This window comes from Diabrotica undecimpunctata, chromosome 9 (assembly GCF_040954645.1).
Source record: "Diabrotica undecimpunctata isolate CICGRU chromosome 9, icDiaUnde3, whole genome shotgun sequence".
Taxonomy (NCBI): Eukaryota; Metazoa; Arthropoda; class Insecta; order Coleoptera; family Chrysomelidae; genus Diabrotica; species Diabrotica undecimpunctata.
The window spans coordinates 104,415,170-104,427,474 of NC_092811.1; the positions used below are offsets into that span (position 1 = coordinate 104,415,170).

The 12,305-nt window shown below is 33.6% G+C and overlaps 1 protein-coding gene across 4 annotated transcripts in view; it reads left to right on the top strand.

Moving 5' to 3' along the window:
- Positions 1 to 12,305, top strand: part of TP53INP (Tumor protein p53 inducible nuclear protein) — a 322,855-nt gene that overhangs the window by 175,313 nt on the left and 135,237 nt on the right. The window contains exon 1 of one of the 4 annotated variants that reach the window (XR_011952011.1): positions 543 to 1,104. The exons of 1 other annotated variant lie outside the window; for it this stretch is intronic. Coding sequence is in view for 1 of the 3 variants with exons in the window: in XM_072543961.1 (XP_072400062.1) it covers positions 1,093 to 1,104 (12 nt within the window). In the remaining 2 variants the exon portion in view is untranslated. Of the gene's footprint in view, positions 1 to 542; positions 1,105 to 9,979; positions 10,089 to 12,305 lie in introns of those variants that run through there. 2 more of the 4 variants (XM_072543961.1, XM_072543964.1) reach the window with 2 other exon arrangements.

Here is a 12,305-nt window from a genome sequence, read left to right on the forward strand (position 1 = left end):
AAGAGAAAAAAATACATGCCTACATTTATAATAGAAAAGCTATAGACAAAAGACATACTCATGCCATTTATCATCATACGAAAAATCATATATCGGATACGGTAAATCCTATAGGCTTTTACTAAACGTCATTTGAAAATGAAGGGTAGAAGTATGTTTTTTTGTGAAGCATTGTTCATCTTCTAGTTGCCCTGGCTGCATTATACGTTCAAGCCATTCTATCTACCACATCTAGTCCACTTAAGGGTTCCTAATTTGTGCTCATTGCTCAAAAACTTAGAAACTAAACATGTAATAACAATTTCACTTTATCAAAATAGACCCTTCACCCCTTACGAAAACAAGAGCGCATGCTCGACGCCTATGTTCGACGATAATTTAAACGTATATATCTGGAAATTTTCTTTGTTCATTTGACATTCTAACGTAAATAAATGAACAATACAACATTGCGTATCAGTCTTTGACGTCCCATATTTCACAAAATTCGTATATCTTGTTGAACAGTAGATTAACTTAGGCAGATAAACACATAGTACAAAACAACTGTATTTAAAAAACAATCTAACTGTTAAACCTCGTCGATAACAATTCGCCAAACACCAACTTCTCGCAATATTTTATATACTTCGTTTTTATTTGTTTACATTAAGAATTTAAATTCGCATAAAACGTGTCCTAGTATAAGTTTCGTAGTAAAAAATAAACGTAGAAAGATTATTTCGCAGTTGGAAATAAACATACGCACTTCGGATCGCAAATAAAAAAGTTTTGTTTACTTCAGTTCATAGTTTCATAGAGTCGGCTTAAACACGCGTATATTCAGTAGCAACAGAACGTGGAAATAACGTTTCAGTTGGTTAAGTTTCTATTCAGTTAGTTTCCTTTGTAGGGCATTGTTTTTAAAAAAAGTTTAAGTGCGGACGTGCTGGTTGAATCAGATAAACAGTTTTTGTTAACAAAGTATGCTAATGAGAAATAAAATATGGTTATTCGATCACTGGATCCGAGTTTATGGCTATAAGTAATTATCCAGGTGATCTGGGGATTCTATTGTGTAGTGAAAATAGGTTTTGTTTATAAAAGTCGAATATGAGTAAAGAGGTAAGAGTATCTTTTTATAATAAATTATAGGAACTCAAAAATTGTAATATTTAAGCCATCAATTATTTATATACAGGGTGTCATAGAAAAATTGGTCATAAATTATAGCAGGGATGAGTCAACTTAACCTAACGTACCTATGAGCAAAAGTACTCCCAGAAAAAGTTACAGGGTGTTAAATTTAAAAATACAACCGAATTTTTTAATATTGCTCCAAAACGGTTTAAAACTTTCTTATGAACATTTATAATATGTATTAGCATGCTATGGCCAATAAATCCGAATTAGCGAAAATATTTTTTCCTCGATTTTTCTAAATGTTTGAGGAGGAATCCAAACCTTTCCCCCACTTACCTTTTTTGACAAGAAATTAAGGAGGGTGACTAATAAATGTAATATACGATATCCGAATTTTACGAGGTGAAAATTAAATCAAATTAGTAATAAGAAAGTCAAAATAATATCGGTTTACATTTTGATAGCTCTCCGCACATTTTAATGGGTAATATGCGGCCGGTTTTCACGCTACATCTTATTGTACGTTTTGTTGGATAGGACAAATCCTATACATTAAAACGTGGCATGTAAACAGCAAAATGTACATCTTGTCGAATCGAAATGAATTCCAAGGTCATATCGCAGAAATGATGAGAGAAGCATAGTTTTGCGAGAACTGACAGGATAAAACGTTACGTGAAAATACATGTTCAGACAAGTCGTCCGATCTTGACTCAGTTGAGGACTAGCTCCACTGCAGTTCGCTTTATTTTTTCCCAAAAAAAGCCTAATAATGTCAGATTTGCGGCAATGCATCCACGATTTTCTCGGGGAATTTATTGAATTGTATAAAACTTTTTAAGTAGTTCTGTTTTAAAACCAAGTAGATTGCATTGCAGGTTTCAGGAATTATTTGGCTTAACGCTGGTTTGGATATTAATGGTTGTGAACTCCAAGTCCTTGAGGCTACGTCTTGTTGCAAGATATCTGAGAGTTGCTGTGTGTCTTTCATCGGTTGTAATGGCTTTTCTCATGCAGGTGTCTTGTTTCAATATGTATAATGTTACCAAATCTAGCAATTGACAATAGGCTGAGATGTCCATTCGCAAATAATTGCGCCAGTCATCTGGTTCGCCTCTCAGTTCTTTTAGTAACGAGACGTGGGAATACTGGCTTTTTTTAGAAGCCCACTCTCCTGACCATCTTGTCTTTTCCCTCTTCATCCCCTTTTTCCTCAGTCGTAGTATCGTTATAGTTGAAAAAATAAAAGAAAGCAGCCGTGTTTCCCCATAATAAAAAAATCACGAATTCACTCAACAAACTTCACACAACTCAAGACTCTGAATTAGAAATGAGAATGAAAACGGAAGGGAAAACGTAGTGTGTATACACTGGACAAAACGTACATTTTGTCGTACGTTTTATTTGACTCACAAAACGTACAAGAAAACGTAGCGTGAAAACCGGCCTTTACAGTGAGTCAGCTGTAACAACAGACGCATTAACAATACGTTTTAGCAAATTAGTATTTTGGTCAGCACAATTTGTCTGATTTCGTAATTATTTACTCTATATCAGTGGCGTTTCATGAAGGCATCTTAAACATATTGTCTTGTATTGAAATTTGAATTTATTTGATACATTTATTTTATAAAATGAAAATAGGTAGACCACTTTTTTTTAAATGATTTGTTCAGATTATTAATTGCCAAATAACAAATATTCTTCTTCTTTTGGTGCCTATTCGTTTCGAATATTGGCGATCATTCTGGCTATATTTATTTTATTAACTGATGCTTTAAATAGATTAGTTGTTGTGGAGAACCATTTCCTCAGGTTTTTTAACCATGATATTCTTCTTCTCCCAATTCCTCGCTTTTCGAATACTTTGCCTTGAAGGATTATTTTCATTAATCTGTATTTAGTGCCGTTTCTCATTATGTGTCCGAGATATTCTAACTTTCTCCTTTTAATCGTATATATCACTTCTCTTTCATTCCCCATTCTTCGTAGTATAGTCTCGTTAGTTATCTTGTACGTCCATGATATTCTTAGGGTTCTTCTGTATAGCCACATCTCGAAAGCTCAGTATAATATCGAGAAGATATAACGTCGTAGGAGCTTTACTTTCATCTCCAGATTAAGGTTGTGGCTTTTAAAGAGTTTGGCCATGTTGTTGAATGCACTCCTAGCCTTCTCTATTCTACATTTTACTTCTTGTGACTGATCCGATTGTTCGTTTACTATTGTTCCAAGATAGGTGTTTTACTCGGTCCACTGGTGTATTCTTGATAAGCAGTTAGACGTCTTTAATTTTATTTTTGCTAACGGCCGTAAATTTAGTTTTTGATATGTTTACTTGTAGTCTAAATCTTTCACTTACTTCATTTACTTTGTTTATTAGTTGCTGTAAACTGTTTAAACTGTCTGCAAAAATAACGGTGTCATCTGCATAGCAGATGTTGTTTAGCCGTTCTCTATTTAAAAGGATTCCATGTTCGTAATTTTCCAAAGCTTCACTAAATTTTTCCTCTGAATATAGGTTGAATAATCTAGGTGAAAGTATACATCCTTGTCTAACGCCTCGCATAATCCGGATCGCTTCCATCACTTCATCTCCATGATTTGTTCTTATTGTGGCTGATTGGTTCCAGTATAAATTTTGTATTATACGCTGGTCTTTATCATCTATTTGGGCTTTTTGTTAGAGCATCCATCATTTTTCGGTGTTGAACTGTGTCAAATGCTTTTTGGTAGTCCACAAAGCAGGTGTAGATATCGCAAGTCATATCTCTGCATCTTTGTACCTCTCTCAAGTTCATTTATCCAAACTGTGTGTCTTTTATTCTCTCTTCGCATAGCTTGTATATTCGCACTTTCTGAAAAATTCTCCTTCAAATTCTGAAACTAACCAATCTTTTGGAATATTGCCTGTGTCATAGACATTATTGAAGACTTTACACAGTATTCTTAAAGATTCATAATCAAGAATTATAAGAAATTCAGACCGTCCGTCTAGTCCTGGAGCTCTCCGTTCTTTTAGTGATATTATGGCTGCTCTTATTTGTGCCACTAGTGTAGGTGGTCCTGTTTCCGTAGATATTGGGGACTGGTTCTCCCTCTCATCAAAAACTAAATTTCCTATGTAATTTTTCCAGGTATTATCAATACTCTCTTTGTCCACGATTACCTCTCCGTTGTCATTAACAAGTTTACTTACTCTTCTGTTTTTACATTTGCCTTTAATTTCTCTTACCTTTTTATGCACGTTGAAGTCGTCGTATTTGCTTTGTAGAATTTCGATTTCTTGGCATGTTTTCTCCAGTTCTTTCTGTTTGGCTTCTCTGATCTTTCTCTGTATATCTCGTTGTAATGTTTTATACATAGAGTTATTGTTCTTGTTTTTGTAATCCATGTCTTATTCTTACCTTCTTCGTTCTTCATAAAATTGTCTTTAATGTCTTCTATCGTTTTATTAAGGGATTCTATCTTCTCTTCTGTGCTTTTCGTTGTATTATCGATTTCAGAAATTTTGTATTTGTTGTTTTGCTGACTATTTTTTTTTCACCATATTTCAGTTTTCTCATGTCATGTTTTTTTACAGTTTTTTTTGTGTGTTTTCCTCCGCGTGTATAGAACTTGGTTCTATACACACCCATAATTTGTCTTAGTGCTCGAGATAAAAAATTATTATATGCATAGTTGGTTCTGTGAAGAGAAACATAAAAAGTTTCATTTAATCGTGTTATACGGAGAGGTACATGCAGACCAGCCTGCTCAAGTAGCTGAGAACACAAGACTGAAAAAGAGATCTGAATAATATAAAACAACAATTCTTGAGAAAGGTGGGAGGCAATCCATCAGGAGTAGGGCCCTTATTCACATCCATTTTTGATAATTTTAAATAAATATTAGATATAGTTATGTTGAAACCAATCAAGTTAGTACGACCAAGTGAAGGTGAATCACTATGTATGTCACATATTTGAGTGGAATAGGCTGTAGAAAAATATTCTATAAAAAGATTCACAATATCTGGTCCGTGACTGGATGCAACACCACCATAACTCAACATAGCGGGCAAGGAAGGCTTCCCCCTCCGTGAATTCACAAACGACCAAAATCCCTTCAAATTATTTCCTAGTGATAATTCTGTTAAATAAATATGATTTCTGCAGCCTTCAGCTTTTAACAATTTACACTGGGCCCTCAGCTGAGAAAAAGTGCGATAATCCAGAAGTGATTTAGATAAAAGATATTTTTTGTGAGCTTTCTTTTTCTCAGCTATCAGGTTCTTCAACTCTGGAGAGAACCAAGAAGGGAATCTACGTTTTGAATACATTTTTAGGGGGATAAATAATTCTATAGCTAAATAAACTATATCACAAAAAATATTAACAATTTGATTCAGTGGTTTTCCTAAAAATAATTATCCCAACAGAACTGTGATAAAAAATCAGTTATTTTCACATAGTCAGCCGACTTAAAGTCGCTATAGAAAAATGTCTATAAAAACTTTTTGGGTCCAAAGAGATATCCATTTCTCCACTGAAACTCAAAATTATTATAAATTCCCCATTTTTTCTTCTATAAAATCATCATCTTCTTTTAGCATGCTCGTGGCGAATAATCCAAGAAGTTGCAGTTGTGCGCGGACATTCTGTAGGCAATTTTGAAAATTTGTTTCGCTGTGCCAACGCCAACGTGCCCACTTTGGGAACAGTGAATGCTGAACGTAATATCTTTATAAATAAGTTACCTAAAGATTTTTTTGTAAATATTTCTTTTATATGATTCATTTACTTACTGTCTATTCAAAAATAAACCACAGTTCAGTACATATCGACTCTCAGCAACAACTATAGCACAAAAAAAAAACAAGCGAAATGAATGTGGACGTTATTTTACGCGGTGTTTAGATGAATTCCATAAGTAAGAAAAAACATCTCAGCTAACAGAAACTAAGAATGGGACATACAGAAAGTATATTTATTACAATATTTGTAAATATTTCAATACTTTCTGAATCCAACATATTTTGGAAAACAACAACAAAATAGGAACGTTGGTATTTAAAAGGTTAAATTGGCATTTTCCAAATTTTATTACTTTCTTTTTCCTGAAAACTGTTCTTACGATCTTGGCCGGACTAATAGTTTCACTATATAGGTACTTTCTTAATTATTCTTAATTTTTTAGACGAAATATTATCTGTTCTAATTTACAACCACGAATAATGTTTTGAATTATTAAAGGTCGAAAGAGGTGCGGAATATGATATGAGATGATATGAGAAATTGAAATTAATTTTTTTCAACTTATATATTCCACATATGAGTGAGACATAACAATAGCGCGTAGTTAATTTGTTTTAGTCGTCATGCAGTCTGTTCATGTTTGCTAATTGTTTCATTTGTTTCATTTGATAGTCATTACACGTGGATGGTGTCGCGAAGTGAATAGCTCGGTTACTTAGATAAGGAACAGTGTTGCCAAGTTGAGTACTTTATTACATAAGTTAAGATTTATCTTTTATGGATTAATTTTTTAATTAAAATGACCAAATAGGTTGATAAATGCGTCAAAGATGCAAGTACAAGTAATAATAATTTAAAGTTTAATAAAAAATACAAAAAGTATCACCAAATTTGAAGTAAAACTTCCCCACTATTCATTAGATCTGTTCTTTTTTTCCAACTATACAGGTTGATTGAAACTTTGCTGTAATCTCCACTAGTCGTTTAGGAAAAGCTTCTTAAATTCCTTTCCTCTGAGGGTACAGTACCAAATATTTTTTAAGGCCATGGAACTGTTAAAAGATATTCCTTCGATATAACTTAGCAGACCTCAAGGCGTTGATTAAGTATGTGTTTGGTTTTGTCAGGATGTACTTAAGAGGAGAAACGTTTCGCTGATGATATAGTCACAATAGCTGAGGACTTAGGAAAGGCAAGAGAGATGGTACAGGAACTCATTGTGGCTTCAGAAAATGTAGGTTTAAATATAATCATCTCGAAAACAAAAATAAAGACAAATTTGCTACCCAACCAGAACATCAGTATTGGTGGGCAATAAGTAGAACTCATCTTCTTCTTCTTGATGTGCCTACACGTTACGAATGTTGGCGAACATCATGACAGTCTTTATCTTATCTGCAGCATATATATATATATATATATATATATATATATATATATATATATATATATATATATATATATATATATATTAGAAGTGATTATTTCGACCAAAAAATAATTTATAAATACGTTCGAATTATAGGGTAAAGTGGTCTGTAATGAAAATCTTTCTTTTTTCTAAGATACTCAATATTTTGCTATTTATTTAATAGCTTCCTCAGGAGTAAACTAAAACAATTTGAACATTACAAAAAATGGCGTACAAATACATTTTAAAACACTCACAGAAATTAAAAGATTTCGCAAATAAAAACTGACATTGAAGTATTTGAAATATTGAATGTCAAGATTAAATTGTCTTAAACACGTTCGTTACAGCTATACGATAAAAAATTAAAATTATTTCTAATATAAAAATAACAATAAAAGAAACATTAGAAGAATGATATTTCTTTGATGAATTGTTAAGGTGAATTGTTATTAAGATGATTGTTGGCTATTTTGAATATTTATAAATTGTGTTCAATATATTACAATATATGTTACTTAACTGTCCAGTGTCCGTTTTATAATTCAAAGTATTTTATTTTTGTTAATGTAATACATCTCAAGAAATAATCTACTTTTGTAGTTATCAGTCTGTGCCAAAATGTGAGCTTTGTTATAGTCTAGCATATGACCAGTGTTTCCATAGTGCTCATCCACTGCGCAAGTATTTTTTCCCAAGCGGCAATCACTTTTATGTTGTGTGATGCGTTGTTTTAGCCATTGTGATGTTTGACCAATGTAGCTATTTTGACATCCTAAACACGGTATTTCATAAACGACATTACTTTTATATAAGGTTGGTACTGGGTCTTTGATTTTTGAAAATAGTATTTTGCTGTTCATGGTATTATATTTAGCTATACTAATATTAGGAACATTTTTGAATATGGATATGACAGAATGAGTTAGACCATTAATAAAGGGGAGATTTTTATATTAGATTGATTTGTTGTTAGAATAATTTATTAATTTCTAATTAATAAATTAGATTAATAATTTAATTTTTGTTTTTGAATGTTAAAACACTAATAAACATTTTTAATTCATTTAATAAACATCTTCAGTTTACAATTGAAACTGAGACAGATTTTAGTATACCATTTTTAGACACAAGAGTAATAAGAACAAATGACAATATTTTGACATTGGATTGGTACCAAAAGCCGACAGCATCAGGCAGGTATATAAATTACTATTCAAACCAGACCACCCGTCAAAAATATAATACCGTACTAAGTATGAAAAACAGGGTAATGTCCATTGTTGATGAAAACTTTTTACAAAAAAAATCTGGACATAATATACAAATTTTTTGTAACAACGGATATCCTAAACAAATTTAAAAAAAACTGATTTACAGCACTAATTTCTATGACGGTCCCGTCCATGATTCTAACAACAAATCAATCAAATCTGCCGGCGAAAGCAATAGTAGAACCTAACAAACTTAATCAACAGCATCCTATAATTAAGATATTTTCCTGACAGATGGAAAGAAGCTCATGGCATAATAATATGAAAACCAGGGAAAACATTCCCACATAATTATATAGGTGTGAGAATATGCACACTAGTGCAAAAACAAAATAACGATAATAGTATATTGCTTTATGAGGCGGAGAAGCATGACTTTTCTTGACGCGCCCGATATTACGCGCCGAACGAAGTGAGGCGCATAATAGAGGGCAAGTCAAGAAAAGTCGCTTCTTTGCCGAATAAAGTATACTATTTTTTCTTCAAACGTAGCAATTTTTAACCATAAATAGTACAATTCATACGCTATTTTTACTCGAAATTAACTGTGACAACTATCAAAGTCGTCTAGATGTTAGAAATTAAAATAGTTAAGTCGTCGGTGGGATTTGCGTCTCCCTGGTTACAGTTGTTTGACAGTTGTTTGCAATTATTAAAGACAGCTTATTGTTGTTGCAACCGCAAGCGCAAATTTAGTGTGAAAATGGAAAACCTAAACGAAATTGAGTCCGCGGCTAATGGTGCAGTAGCACGTTGGAATGATTGCTGAAAGTTGTTCTCGACCATCAGTATCATCAACAATTACCAATGCGTATCAAGAGTCGGGAACATTTTTGCACGGTTTCAATTTTGAAAATGCCTCATTAACTAATTGTACTTTTAATATTACTATAAATAAAAATGATGTTTAATTGTTGTTAATGACATTTGTATTGTTGCTTTGTGACATGTTTCATATCGTTGCCATGACAACATTTTTCCCTGTGCCGTAAAGAAATGGGAAAAAAACTGCTGCCGGCGGAGACATCAAACTTTGACAGGATCAAGTTAGATAAGTAATGTCATCATTATTTGACGTTTGAAGAAAAACCTATATATTATAATACTTATAACCATTTTATTATCCTCGCAAATCATAATTTGTTTATTATTACTGGCCACACTTATTTCACCATTTGATGCTATTATAAAATTAATTATCAGTAAAAAATTCTAGATAGATTATACTTTTCACCTCTTTATACTAATTTCAATTAACTACGACGATACCAGTTGCGCGTGGAGAAAATCATAGCAATTATGACTAATAAAAAAATATTTTATCACTTAAATGCGCATAATTTGCAAATTTCTATTAATCCACGTTCTCTCATTTTTTTTATTTTTATCTGCAACGCGTGTGATAACTACAAATAGTGTATTATTGTGGCGAATTATCATTTAGCAAACATTTAAAAAGTGCAAATGTTATATTTTCACTTTTTGAAACGTGTGTCGTGAAAAGGTGAAATTTTTTTCAAAAAATTTGCTTAGGAGTTTATATGGGTGAGTCTTTAAAGGCGGTTTCTATTTTTTATTTGATAATATTATTTCTAAACTATACCAACTTTTATGCCGATAAACAATATTTTTATTAATAAAGAGCGTGACGCAACAACAATAGTCAAGATAAAAATTAAAACTCCACTTGTGCTTCCTTCATTCACAAAGCGGTTCGCCTGATAAAAAAAACTAAGGGTACAGACACACACAACGGTTTTAACCGAAGCGTTTAACGCGTCGGTAGCTTCGTGCAAAGACAGACACAGCGTTTCTAACCCAAGCGTTTAACGAGTCGGTAGTGATTTTTAACACGATTTGTGTAGAGTTCGATATGGTTTTCGAGATGGACGACGTATTGTATTTTGTCAGTATTGTACATGCATTGAAAATTTTACAAAAAAAAACAACACAAACGTAGAATGTGGATACATCAAATTATCAAAAAAAAAGGGAACAAAAAGAGCATTTTCATACGCTGTTTGCTGAAGTGCAACGAGACAATGAAATATTTTAACTTTACTAGGATGTCGCGAGATACTTTTGATGAGTTGCTCACAATTTGCCAAGAAGGGCTAACAAAGAGAGATACACGTATGAGAAAATCAATAACACCAGAGGAAAAATTGGTAATAACTATCCAGTAAGCAAATAAATTCTTAGCACTCTATCACTATATTCACTCTTCTTCATATCCCAAAGTGCTGGTCGGTTTTCTACTTCGGTAATAAACTTTTCTACATCAAATTTTTCTCCAGCCATTTCTAAAATTCAAAAATCAAGACAAAAACGCGCGTGTATGTGTACAGAGCTATCAAAATACAATAAACACCCAACGCCTCTCGTTTTTAAAACAGATGCGATTCCAGACATCTACCAGCAACCGACTCTGTTTTAAAACCGCTTTGGGAAACGAGGCGGTCAGAACCGCTGTGTATGTTTTACACTATTATAATTCAATACATGAAGCATCGACTTGGACACTGATGCGTTTAACACTTCGGTTAAAACCGATGTGTGTGTTTTTACACTAACAAAACCACTTCTGTTTTTAAAATTTAAGGCTGTTCTTGCGCCTGATCTCTGGGATCTTAAATTATTTAACATTCTAAAAACAAAGAACATTGATACCCCTGACATCAGAATAATGACAAATTTATATTGGAATCAGAAAGTCAAAATAAGAATCGAAGATTAACTGTCAGATGAGATAGATATTCTTAGGTGGAAGACATGAAGACAGGTGGAAGACCATTCTTTAGTGTGAAGATTACTTCATCCAAATAGGCCCTATTGTGAATGTTTTATTGTGAATCTCTTCGTCGAATGTTTTACGTCCGTGATCAGTCAGGGTATATTTGTTCTGATTGAATCCTCTGTGATGTATTCTGTCAACCGCAGCACTTGCAATTCGCATGAACTTTCTGACCTGAATCGGAATTGTACTTACGGTGTACTTCCTATTTTTTAGGGTCTTCCTTCAGCTTTGCTAATATTTTCCTCCCAGCAATCAATCCGGCTTATCGCCAAGAATAGGTTGTTGACTGGCCTAGTTTTGATGAAAGGTTCAGTTTTTTCAGCGTTAACACTGACTGTAAAAATCCAGCATTTAAGAACATGATTACTTAGCTTCATTCTATTCATAGGAGATCGAGGAAGAGTACTGCGCAAGGAAGAGGGAACTGTACAGGAAAATCCGTACAGAAAAAAGAAGGCACTGGAAAGAGTTGTGTGAACAGCTGGATGAGGACATCTGGTGTCAGGGATACAAGATCGTCATGAAGAAGTTCCATGCGTATTCTCCTTATGAAATGCCTATGGATAAGAAGCTTGAGGTAACAAGCGAGCTCTTTCCGGACGGCAAATGTCATGGTGTATGGAGGGATGAAGGAGCTGAGCGAGCTGTACCCTTTACCATGGATGAACTTATCGAGGCATTGGGTTCACTGAAGACTCGTAGGTCCCCAGGACTAGATCAGATACCACCTGTGGCGGTGAAGGGTCTAGGACGGGTGGAACCTGCTTGGCTTCTAGAACACATGAATGCACTGCTGGAAGCACAAACCTTTCCTGAGCCTTGGAGGACATCGAGGTTAATACTGCTTCCCAAAGCTAGGGAAAAGTATCGCCCCATCTGTCTGCTTCCATGCATGATGCACTCACGATTGATGCAATCATGAGTGTACTCGAAGCATTGCGCAACAGAGGGGATAAACATCGCTG